Source organism: Mirounga angustirostris, unplaced genomic scaffold (genome assembly GCF_029215605.1).
Source record: "Mirounga angustirostris isolate CCGP_5_RB_7025 unplaced genomic scaffold, mMirAng1.0.hap1 SCAF_17, whole genome shotgun sequence".
NCBI lineage: Eukaryota > Metazoa > Chordata > Mammalia > Carnivora > Phocidae > Mirounga > Mirounga angustirostris.
The window spans coordinates 9,689,016-9,701,184 of NW_026991725.1; the positions used below are offsets into that span (position 1 = coordinate 9,689,016).

At 58.6% G+C, this 12,169-nt stretch overlaps 1 protein-coding gene across 3 annotated transcripts; it reads left to right on the plus strand.

Annotated features, from left to right (window-relative positions):
• The first annotated feature begins 352 nt into the window (after window positions 1-352).
• Window positions 353-12,137, plus strand: RASL10B (RAS like family 10 member B). Of its 3 annotated transcripts, none has more exons than XM_045889371.3 (5): window positions 353-599; window positions 1,340-1,445; window positions 3,429-3,791; window positions 8,334-8,458; window positions 9,173-12,137. In XM_045889371.3, the coding sequence occupies exons 3-5, from the start codon at window positions 3,576-3,578 to the stop codon at window positions 9,441-9,443; spliced, it is 612 nt and encodes a 203-aa protein (XP_045745327.1). In that variant the 5' UTR covers window positions 353-599; window positions 1,340-1,445; window positions 3,429-3,575; the 3' UTR covers window positions 9,444-12,137. The 3 variants fall into 3 exon arrangements, with proteins under 3 accessions (XP_045745327.1, XP_045745328.1, XP_064438112.1); XM_045889372.3 differs by having other exon boundaries at window positions 1,340-1,399; XM_064582042.1 differs by lacking the exon at window positions 1,340-1,445.
• Window positions 12,138-12,169: the final 32 nt, after the last annotated feature.

Sequence of the window (12,169 nt, forward strand, 5' to 3'; positions counted from 1 at the left end):
AGCGGGGCACACAGGTGCGCCCGCCCTGCAGCGCACTGGCCTGGAAGAGTCCGAGGGAGATCTAGGGAGGGAAGCTGGGGTGGACGTGGTGGGCGGCGGGGTGGAAGGGGAAGGAATGGAGCGAAGCAAAAGGCTTTAAGGCCTCTCCCGTGCCTTCCTCCCACCCCTCCGGGGCGGGGGGGTAGCTAAAAATCTGGCAGGCTGAGTCGGGAGGGGCTGCAAATCCAGGCTCGGGGTTCAAGAAGAATTCTCCCAGGGCCGCGCGGGCGAATCTGTCAGGCTCAGGGACCCAGCGGAACGCCAGCCCGACCCCCCCCCCCGCCCCCCCAGCCCGGCCTCGCGCTCCCCTCCGCCTCCCTCCAGCCGGCGCAAGCGGGCGGCGCGCTCCGGAGGGAGAGCTGGGCTGGAGGTTTCCTGCCCCTCGGCGCCCGCACCTGCCCTCCGCGCCCACCCCTGAGCCCGCGCCGACTGGGCAGCCGGGGGCGCCCCCCACCCCTCTCCCCCCGGGCCGGGGAGCCGAGGGGCAGCGCCGGAGCCCGGGGGGAGCGCAGCCTCGCCGGCCGGCCGGCCAGGGCCGGGGGCAGCTACGACGGCCCCGGGTAAGCGGCGGGAGGAGGGGAGGCGGGCGGGGCAGGGCCAGGGGGTGGGGGCGGCGGGCGGGGAGCGGGGCGGCGGGGCCTGGGGGCCGGGGCGAGGAGGGCGGAGGGGGCCAGCGGGATGGCGGGGAAGCGGCGCGGGGCGGCCACGTGAGAGCGGGAGCTTGGGGGGGTGCCTGCAAGGTGCTGGAGGCGGAGAGCAGGCAGGGCTCCGGCATCCCCCCCAGACTCCCACCAATCAGGTCATGGGGAGCCCAGCAGCCTCCGACGCCCCCACCCGCCCACTCCCACACGAATGTGTGGGGACAAACAGCGGGCAGACATGTGACTCGGCCCATGGGACCGCAAAGCCAGGCCCGTCAGTCTGGGGCAGGACTCGTGTGTCCAGGTCGAGCGGAGGGGACAAGAAGCAGGCTTTGGCCCCAGTGTGTGTCCCCGGTCTTTTGCCGGGGCGCTGTCTGCAGACTCACTGCAGAGCGCAGGCCTCGGGGAGGGAGCGCTCAGGGGGCTGGGCCCTGATTCTCGGGACAGCCCCCTTCAGTCCCCACCCAGCTAGGGACGGTGGGTTAATAAGCACTTAGACCCAGGACCCCTGCCTGAGAAGAGGGAGGGGGCACCGATCACTCCTGAGTCAGGGACAGGGCCACAGTTGGGCCTGGTGAGTTCCAGGAGGCTGGCCCCAGCCTATTGGCCTCTCTTGCATCTCCTCCCTGGCTCCAGCGCTATCCCCGTTTATTTCGCAGCTTTTCTCCAGAAAGGGTTGATTTCTGCGAAGGGAGTGTGGCGTCCAGGAGAATCTGCAGGTAGGACACATCCTAGATACCTCTAAGTGGCCACACCCAGAGAGAGGTAGGGGACTCTTCTTGCATTCCTTGACCTCTCTTCCTCCCCCAGGGTGCCCCCCTCCCCACCTGCTTGTGCTGGTTATGTAATTAACCCAGCTGAGGCTCTCTGCCAAGCTGACAGTGTCCAGGGAGGCCTGAGGGGCCCAGGGCCTGGAGGGATTTATGGGGAGGAGGGACGGTCCTTACCCCAGTGGGAAGCCCAGGGAAGTAGGTAAACACCTGTTGGGGAAAGGACACCACATGGGGCAGAAAGGAGATCAGGGTCCTAGTCTCAGTTGATAGCTCAGCTGGCTGTGTGGTCTACACTTCCCTGAGTCTCTGGTTTGGGGTTTCAGTTTTACTTTCAATAAAACAGGGAGAAGAGTCTCTCTCTCTCTCTCTCTCATATACACACCCCCACCACACTACATGTACGTGAGCAACAGTGGTTAGTGACCCTTCCTGGGATTGCTAGGAGTCCCACTGAGATTTTAGAAAACCTCAGATGGATGAAGGATCCCTGTACCTAACTAACAGTGGCCCCTGTTGATTGCACACCTACTGTTGTGGGCACTGGGCTTTACTTTTCATGACCTTGCTTTCATGGCATCACAACACCCAACAAAGTTTCTTGCCCAAGGACACACTTTAGTTGGCAGAGCTGGGAGTCAGACCGTGGTGGGTCTCACCCCAAATCCTGCCCTATGTTTTACTATGCTGTATGTACACATACCCAGTGGACTGGATTTTGTGAGCCAGGCCAGACTGAGGGCCATTCAGCTGTGAACTGGGCAGATATGGAGAGAACACGCATCCACAGAGGAGACACGCACACATGCTGAAAAGCATGGCCCTGTGGGTGACACGAGTCCTGCCCCAGACTGACACCCATCTGCCCTGGGCCCACATAGCAGGCACTGGTGTCACCTCCTGCGAACAGTCCCTGGACAGGCGGTCTCAGGCTTATACCAGCCTCCCTGGTCACCATCCCCATCAGGAGAAGGCAGCTGGTTAGGAGGTTGACTTGGATTATCTCAGAAATAGGGGCTATTAGCCCCACTTTATATATGTGCAGAGCGTAGCTCAGATGGGGCCGGTGATGTGCTCTCGGACCACAGCTAGGAAACGTCATAGCTGGGGTTTTATACCTAAGCTCTAAAGTCACCAAAACTGACAAGCAAGGAGTGAACGAAACCAGAGCAAGGTGCAAGCCTGTAGCAGCCCTTTCCTGGGCACCTGCTGTGTGCCAGGCCCTCTGAGCTCGCGGGGGATGCCAGAGAATGAGACCTTGGTCTGTAGGCATGCACCAGCTAGAATCGCTGAACTTGGAGGTGGGAGGTACTGCAACGTTGTGGGGGGTTGGGTAGTTGCTGTAGCTTGCCATGTGCCCTTGGGCCCACTTCTTGCCCCCTCTTGAGTCTTCGCTAAAGTGGGAACACCTACTATCCCTGAGGGACACCGTCCTGACGATGGGTCACCATGTGCGTGTGCTAACATGAAGTACTCTACGAGTGGCAGGCTCTGGTCCAGGGTTCTTCACAGGGGGCATTTGGAAGTAGGGGATGTTTTTGGTCATCATGGTGACTGGAGCTGGCTGCTGGCTTGTACCTTCTAGCAGCAGGGCTGTAAGACGGCCTGCCCAATAAAGAACTCTCTCCACAAAATGCTGGGAGCACCTCCATTGAGACACACTGGACTCGGCTTCCCCCCCATCCCCAGGCTCTGTGGGGAAGCTTGGGGAGCTTGGGGAGCTTGGGGAGGTCAGACCTGGCCAAGAAGTCATAATATAGGAAAGAGTGATTCCCACCGGTGGGCGGGTGGTGCGGGGGCGGGGGGGGGGGTGGACGGAGAAGGGAGGATGGAGAGGCTTGAGATGCAGCTAGGCGTTCTGGGAAACGGAAGGCATGCAGAGGGGCAGTAGCAGCTGCAGCCCAGTCCCCGAGGCGGGCAAGTACAGGACAGATCCAGGGAAACGCGGGCCTACCAAGCCCACCTCTTGTCCCCACAGTCCAGGTGGAGGCCGCAGAGGGCCCAGGGCAAGCAGGGGCAGCAATGGTGGGTCCTGACGGTGGCTGAGCCCCCAGCCCCTGGAATATGCAGCCCGGGGGAGCCCCAGGCAGCGGCGAGGACGCGGTGGCGGAGCGGGGCGGGAGGCATGGTCTCCACCTACCGGGTGGCCGTGCTGGGGGCGCGAGGCGTGGGCAAGAGTGCCATCGTGCGCCAGTTCCTGTACAACGAGTTCAGCGAGGCCTGTGTGCCCACCACTGCCCGCCGCCTCTACCTGCCTGCCGTCGTCATGAATGGCCACGTGCACGACCTCCAGATCCTCGACTTCCCACCCATCAGCACCTTCCCGGTCAACACGCTGCAGGTACGGGGCCCACTGGATCGGCCAGCCAGGGAGTCGGGGGGCGGGGGCTGGGAGGGGGAGCAGAGAAGCTGGACTCCCACCTTTTCTGGGCTCTGGCCCTGTCCCCCATCCTCTGGCTCCGAGGGCTCCGTGCCGCACCCTGGGCCACCCTGCTCAGAGCCATCATCTGTGCGCCGTAGGTCAAGAGCATGTAATGTGTGGTGGGCTGGGCACCAGGGTAGAACGGCGCGCAAAACAGATGTGCGCTGCGCTCTCCAGGAACCACGCATCTAACTCAGAGTCCAGGGAAGACAAGCAGGCTGTGCTTCCATAGGACAGTAAGTGTGTGCTTGGTGGCCTTGTGTCCGCTAAGTGGGACTGGGCAGGGAAGGGGCAGTGGAAAGAAGGGCAGGAACACTAGATGCCTGCCAGGATTCTGGGCTCTCAGACCCACGGCGTCTGTAGAAGGGACAGCAGAAGAAAAAGCCAGGGCCTGGGAAAGGTGGGCTCTCCAGGACGGGAGGCCCCAACCAGTCTTTTATCCAATGGCCTTTCTTTAAGTGATGCTTTGCCCCTTGACCTCCGGACTGGTGCATGGGGCAGCCTTCCTGCAGGAGTTGGGTTCTGGTGCCCCCAGTGCCCTGGCTGATAGTGTTCCTTTCCCCAGCCTGCAGGAACCACCAAGTTCTCCTTCCCTCAATCTCTCTGCCTCTGGCTTGGCAGGGGAGAGGCTGCAAGTGGGGGCTCAACTCTAAGACACATTTGCTCACCTAAGGAAGCCCCTGACCAGAGCGCATTCATGGGTTTCTCTGGAAGGACAGGCAGGGGCCACGGCTTGGCTGATTGTGACCACAAAGCCAGCCATCTCTGGGGCAGGGGCTTAGGCTCAGTACCATCTCGGCAACTCTGGGCAGGAGAACCGTGGCCCAAGTCCAGGGACACTTGGCAGCCCCGTCCCAGGTGTGGGCAATCCACACCAAAGACAAAAGCCTGACCCACACATCTGCCCCTTGGAAACCATGAGGTCGGGGCCGAGTATCAGGGGTCAGGGCCTTGTGCTTCTCCTCCGCAGGGGACATCAACAGTGCTCAAGTGGATCCGCAGACCTCATTCCAGTCTTGCTCACTGAGCCTTGCTTACTTTTTCACATTTTGTTGTAGATTAAATTTTAATTTAATTTCAGTTTTGGAATCCGTAAGACACAGTTTAAAAGTCTGAGCTTTGTAAAAAAAAAAAAGAAAGAAAGAACGAAAGAAAGAAAGAAAGAAAGAAAGAAAGAAAGAAAGACCCAGAGAAATCCCAACTGTAAAAAGATACACCCAGAGAAATCCCAGCCCCGCCCTGCCCTCTTCACCCTGATTCTCACCCCCTCTTGATGGCCATCCTCACTGGTTTTTTATTTACACTTCCAGTTTCTTTAGACAAATAAGAAAATGTGTTCTTATTCCATTCCCTTTCTTACGGGAAAAAGAAAATTGTTCTCCACCTGGGCTTTTTGCCTTACATTATAACCTGGAGATCTTCCCCGAATGTTAGTATCTGAATGTGGGTAGCATGGCGGCACTGACCCCCCCCGGAGAGATGGACCATGGAGTCCCCTTTTGTTAGACAAGTGGGTTGCTTCCCATCTCCCACACCGATAGCCTTGTCCATTGTCTCTCTGCACACAGGGAGGCGTATCTGTGGAATCGAGCCCCAGAAATGGCAGGGCTAGGTCAAAGGATGAATGCAGCTGGATTTAGAAGGGGAGGTTTCCCTCCCCTTCTAGGAAGTTGCATATTTTGTGTTGTTGAGAGAGCACCGTATGTGATGAGTGCATGTTTCCCTAAAGCCTTGCCATCAGAGCGTATTGTCCAACTTTGGGGGTTCTGACAGTCCTATAGATGAGATGTGATATTCTCGGTGGAGTTTTGGTTTGTATCTCTGATGATGACTGAAGCTGAGCATCTTTTCATAGGCTTAAGGGCTTTTGCGTTTCTTTTTCTCACAACTATTAATGACTTTGTCCATCTTTTCTTTTGAGTTGTTGCCCTTTTTCTTCCTGATTGATCCTGAGTTTTAGACTCTCCTGGATATCCTGGAGCACAGGAAAGGGACTATGAGCAGAGGAATACTGAGAAAGGAGCCTGCATGGCCAAAGATCAAATATAAAAGCTAAGACTCTCACGGCCACTGTCCGAAGAGAAATACACGCTTTCTCAAGGCCAGCTGAGAGGCAGCCCAGGAGAGTGGTCTGAGCCTCCGCTCTTCCCCCTACAGCCCCTTTCCTGTCAGAGGAGGAAGCTGGGGTTAGAGAAACGAGCAACAAATCCAGGGTTAGCATCTAGGTGGCCGAGCCTCCCTCAGCTCCTGGGTCCTTAGAACTGGACTCAGTATCCACTGCTCCTTCTCTGCCTTGACACAGCCCCAAGATGGTGGCTTACAGTCTGGAACCCTGCACAGAGCCAGCTGGAAGGAAAGCTGAGCTTACCTGCTCCCTCCCTTCAATCAGGGGTGAAGGCACAACCCAGACAACCAGCAGCCTTCCTCCTCCCCATCTTAGGAGCCCCCAGAGAGCAGGAAGGAAGGCAGCCTGGAGGCCCCCTGGAGGAGGCAGCCTGTGGGGGGAGAGGTGGGGCGGTCACCCGGCAGCTGTCCCGTCTCCCCAGCAGAGAGCTGGAAGAAGCTGGGAGCCTCTGTGCCTGTTTCCCCATCGCTCCCACTTCCTGCTGATCTCCATTCCTTGTGGGGGTGGGGGGAGGAACCCCGTGCACCTGGGGGGGGGCACCCAGGCTCCCAGAGGGCACCTCGTCCAGCAGAGTACAGTCTTCCCTGCTTCCCTGACCCGAGAAGCCAGCCCCTGGTTCCCGACGGCTTCAGATTTGTCCCCGGCATCTTCCCCCTGCAGCAAAGTTACAACTGAGCACAAAGAAAAGATGCCACATCATCTCCCAGGGGAAATCCACTGCAGCCTTTCAGTCGGGAGCTTTTCTGGAGCCAGACGGAACTCTCCACCACACCGGAGTCTTTCCTCTTGCGCTCCTGCTCTGAGGTAGAGAGCCCAGGCACAGCCCTCCAAGCCTGGCACCTGCCTCAAGGCAGCTCAGAAGCCGGCGGGCACAGGCCGGCACACCCTCCTGCTTGCCTGGGCCCCCAAGGGAGAAGACCCTGGTTCCCTGTGTCCTTGGAGGCCTCGCCCTCCCCCAGCTTCAGAGACCCCCTTCTTTCCACACACTGGCTGCCTTTAACTGCTCTTGCATGTGCCATCTGCTGGAAAGTTAATCAGCTAATTCATCTCTTAGGGAACCTTCTCTCCAGTACACTCAGCCTTGCCAGGGGGCTTGTTCCTCTGGAGCGGCTGCCCCTCCTCGAGAATTCGCCATAAGCATTCAGGAAGCTCTATCTCCCCGGCGCTGCCCTTGGGCCCTGGTCTAAGTCAGCCCCCACTGTGCAGCCAGTCTCAGTCTTTTTCTCCTCGGGACTTTCTCCTTCTCAACCCTGAGGGCAGTGTGGAACAAACCGAAGGGGCAATTCCAGGGAGCAATCTAAGGGCAGTGCTATAGGCCGGAGTTGCATGGATCCCGCCATGGAACAGGTGGGGTTCAGGGCCACAGAGAGCTCACCAGCCTAGGTAGTACAATTAAAGAGCCTGCTAAGAGCCAACACAAAAAACAAGGAAGGCCTGGCTCTGGCCCTCGCAGGAACTCACAACAGAACGAGGGAACTGGGATAAGGTAGAATCAGAGTGTTCTTAGCACACAGGAAATGAAGGGAGTAGTCCCCTGCTTGCAGGAAGGCTCCCTGGAGGAGGAGGTGGCTGGGGGCGAGGGGTGCCCTCAGGGTTGCTCTGACCTTGGCACTGGCTGGGGGTGTAGCAGGAGTGGCCAAACCAAAACTCCACCGAGAATATCACATCTCATCTATAGGACTGTCAGAACCCCCAAAGTTGGACAATACGCTCTGTTGGCAAGGCTTTAAGGAAACATGCACTCATCACATACGGTGCTCTCGCAACAACACAAAATATGCAACTTCCTAGAAGGGGAGGGAAAGCTCCCCTTCTAAATCCAGCTGCATTCATCCTTTGACCTAGCCCTGCCATTTCTGGGGCTCGATTCCACAGATACGCCTCCCTGTGTGCAGAGAGACAATGGACAAGGCTAAACTGGAAGACGGAGGATTTCAACAGATCCAACAACTAGTTCAGAGGGCTTGGCTCTTAGAGGCAGGCACTTAATACCTGTACTTGAACAAAGGACCAAGCATATGGATGAATGCATGAATGGGTTGGGCGATAAAATGAGACAAGGCAGATCTCAGCTCCAGATGTGCACAGGACAGTGAGTGCCACGGCTCTGGAGGTCAGGCAGCGTGACCTGCCCTATCCTGGCTTGGAGGAGGGGAAGCCGCTGCACCGAGCTCCTCTATTCTGCTCTGGACCAGGCCTCCTGGGGATGGGTGGGTGTGGGAGGCTTGGGGTGCAGTGGCAGGTGGGAATGCCGTCAGTCTATAGCTGGAGGTGGCTGGGGGCGAGGGGTGCCCTCAGGGTTGCTCTGACCTTGGCACTGGCTGGGGATGTTGCAGGAGTGGGCAGACGCCTGTTGCAGAGGACTCCGGAGCGTCCACGCCTACATCCTGGTCTACGACATCTGCTGCTTTGACAGCTTTGAGTACGTCAAGACCATCCGCCAGCAGATCCTAGAGACGAGGTGAGGGGCCAGGATATAGTCCATTACCACCTCAGTGGGTGCCCCAGTGCTAACCACTGCCCTGGAAACGGTGCAAGGGCGGGGAGGGTGGGACATTGATGAAGTACCCTCTAGTTCCGGCACACACATTCAAACATACACATTTTTTTTTTTAAAGATTTTATTTATTTGTCAGGGGGAGAGAGAGAGGTTGAGAGAACGAGTGGGAGGAGTGGCAGAGGGAGAAGCAGACTCCCCATGAAGCAGGGGCCCAACGTGGGGCTCGATCCCAGGACCCTGGGATCATGACCTGAGCCGAAGGCAGACGCTTAACCGACTGAGCCACCCAGGCGCCCCTCAAACATACACATTTTACTGTTCCCATTTCTAATAACACACTTTGGGATTCTTACCATGGGGTGGCTGGCTAGTCTAATGCAGTGGTTAAGAGCAGAGGCTCTGGGAAAAAAACTGCCAGGGCCACTCACCTGTATCACTTTAAGCCAGTTAACAGATACGCCTCAGGTTCCTCATCTGTAAGATGGGGATAACAGTTGTACCCACCTTTTAAATCAGTTTTGATTAGAGCATGTAAGGCACCCCGAGCGCTGAGCGCTGCGCCTGGAACAGAGGTATGGTGGTAGCAGTACTGACCAGGCAGGCACCGCCCGCCCTTGAAGTCCAGGGGTTGTGAGACCGACCTGCGGAGTTCTGAGAGTCCCCGCCACCCCACAGGGTGATCGGCACCTCAGAGACGCCCATCATCATCGTGGGCAACAAGCGGGACCTGCAGCGCGGGCGCGTGATCCCGCGCTGGAACGTGTCACACCTGGTGCGCAAGACCTGGAAGTGCGGCTACGTGGAGTGCTCGGCCAAGTACAACTGGCACATCCTGCTGCTCTTCAGCGAGCTGCTCAAGAGCGTCGGCTGCGCCCGCTGCAAGCACGTGCACGCCGCCCTGCGCTTCCAGGGCGCGCTGCGCCGCAACCGCTGCGCCATCATGTGACGGGGACTGCGGGGCTGCGGCGGGGGGCGCGGGCGGGGCGGGGGGAAGGACCCTGACGCGCCCGGCCTGGCCCGCCCCCGCAGCCGCGCGCCTCGCGGGGAGGGGCGGAGGACGAGAGGGAGCCTCCTGCGACTGCCCGGCCCAGCCCCTCTCCGCGTCCGTCTTCCTGGGCCCGCCGCCTTTAGTGCGGTAGCTAGCGCCGTGCCCGGGCGGGCCCCAAGGGGCGCCTTGGCCTTTTGGGATCGCGAGGGTGAGCGCGGGGCGTGGGGGTGGGGAGGTGCTGCCTTGGCCGGGGCCCCCACCCGTCTACTCCAGAGAGTGTGTCTGTCATTGCCCTGCGTCTTCTTTCCCCGTGTCTGTCATCCCAAGCGTCTGTTGGTCCTTAGCTGTCTTATCCACCCTCCTGCCCCCAGCTCCGTTCACAGGGCTCTCATTTCGTTCATCCCCTTGTCGCAGATCCTGGCAGCTTCTCTGTGAGGCCAGCCTTTGGACCGTCAGCACCACCGGCACAGGGCAGAGAGATGCGGGTGGCCCAAGGACCGTAATCGGGGTCCTAGGGTTGAGGTCCCAGGTCAGTCAGGAGGAGAAAGGCTGAGCTCTCCCCGTTCCAGGGAGATCTCCCCGCCCAGCAGCCCCCAGAGACACAACAACTTACCTTCCAGCCTTAACTCGATGGTCCATCCCTGCCGGGTGCCCCTCATCCCCTTCCTGACCCCAAAGCCAGATCACCCCCTGGGTTAAAACTTTTTTTTTTTCCTCGACGGGAGCGTGGAGAGGGAATCCCCCAAAGGATAAATTTATTTCCACGATGCCAGGTTCCAGCCCTCTATTCCCTCCTGCGTTGGGTGGTCTGCAAGATTGGGGGATGTTGGGTTTGGGGGGCTGGTGGTGGGCAAGATGGTGTCCCGGGGTTGGGGGAGAGCGGTTAGGTTGCGCTAGTAAAGACTCTTATTTCCCCATCCCACTCCAATCTGAGTGCCCTAGACCCTGCCTGCCTTGAATCTCAGATTTCTCTGATAAATCTGGGGAGGGGCAGAGCCACTAAAAGAATTATGGGGACCCTTGTGCTTGAGGGAGATATGCCCACACCCCCACCCCTATATAGAGGCCCTCAGGATCTGATGCCCCCCTTGTCCCAACACCAGTTTGGCCCTATGCCCTGACTCACTCCACCCCATTTTCTCCGGCTGCCTGGCCGGTTTCTACCTCTCGTCACCGGAGCTGATCACTGTCAGTTTTGTACCGATTTAGAAATAACAAAATCCATGAAGATACTAGGAGCGGCCTGAGGGATTACTGGGGTACTTGGAGAGTGGGAGCAATGGTGCATGTCCCCTGCCCCTGGCTGAGTTTTCCTTGAGGCTGAGTCCTGAGCCCTGGTGTGGTGGGAGGATAGGAAGGTCCGTTGTTAGAAGAGGGGCAGATAGGTCAACCCAGCCTCCGTGTAGCCCAGCTGCAGTGTGTAGACCAGAAAATCAGGTAGCCCAGAGTGGTGATGGAGCAGAGTCGGGGAGGGGGGGAGGGGTCATGGGTAGGGAATTTATCCAGATCCAATGTGAGAGGGAATCTGATCCTCCCTTCCACTTCCCCAGCTGATTCTCCCTCCACCTGTGGGGTGTAGCACAGCCCTGCAGTGACTGCCCTGACCTTGGCGGTCCAGTATGCCTGGGTTCTTGTCCCTGCTGTGCTGCATGACTTTGGGCAAGTGACCCGCCCTCTCTGAGCCTCCCTCTGAAACAGAGGAGGTGGCTCCCCTTCCCCACACCTTGGAGTGTCTGGGAGGGTAAGGAAGAGGGCCTGCCCCCTTTTAGCCCCTGCATCCCTGCCCCTGGTTCACCAGGGGGATGGGGTGAGGGATGGCAGCATCTCACCTGCCCCCATCACTGTCACCCCCAGCTGAGGCACCTGAGGTGGGCATGGGGAACCCAGGCCTCTGGCTGCCCCTTATGGGAGCCATTAGAATGTATCGCCTGACCGGCCCCCCTCACTCCCTCCACTGCACTCCAGGTATTTGATTTTGATTCCCTCCACCCCCATTCTGAGTCTCTGTCCTCCCCGCCCCCCCCCCCCGGGTTTCCCACCACAGGGTCTGGAAGTGTGTGTGATGCCCATTGCGCTGTGATCGGAAGTCAGATTAAAAATCAGGGAGTGTTTTCCCTTGTTTCTGTACAAGGTGTTGGCTCAGTTCCTGCCCTGTGAGGGAAAGGGCTCCCCTACAGGGCCTGGCTGCTGAGCTCTGCTGTGGAAGGACCGTCAGGGCGATGAGGTTGCTCTGAGTCCCAGAGCCTGGGTCAACCAGGAGAACTAAGAAGAGTTTGGGACTCACCTCTCCACCTAACCTCTGAGCCCTCCCACGCTGAGCAAAAACACTGGAGGGGGAAGTGAAAGGTCTCCCCCGGCCACTCCCGGGAAAACTTTCATAACTGGACTCAATCCCAGCTCCTGCTGCTGTCTCTTTGTTCCCACTTGTGGCTGAGCTGCTGTGGCCCATTCGCGGCTGTAGATGTGATAAGAACACTCTCCACCATCCCTCTTGACTCCCAGTGATCTCAGTTCCCAAAATCCAGAGCAAAGCTTTGAAGTCCTTGAAGGCCTGTGTGTGTCCCTGTCCTTGGTGCTGACACACCAGCGGCTTCCAGGAGAGAGCGGCTGTCTGGCAAGGTTGGCGGAGCCTCAAGAGAAGAAACCTCTCACCCCCGCTCCCTGTCCCTCATCCCCTTCCACTC

Bases quoted from the DNA above. Each gene is read 5' to 3' on its own strand.
- RASL10B (XM_045889371.3), top strand. From the start codon at position 3,576: ATGGTCTCCACCTACCGGGTGGCCGTGCTGGGGGCGCGAGGCGTGGGC. The intron at 3,792-8,333 runs GTACGGGGCCCA...GGGATGTTGCAG, and splicing joins TCCCGGTCAACACGCTGCAG to GAGTGGGCAGACGCCTGTTG. The intron at 8,459-9,172 runs GTGAGGGGCCAG...GCCACCCCACAG, and splicing joins CAGCAGATCCTAGAGACGAG to GGTGATCGGCACCTCAGAGA.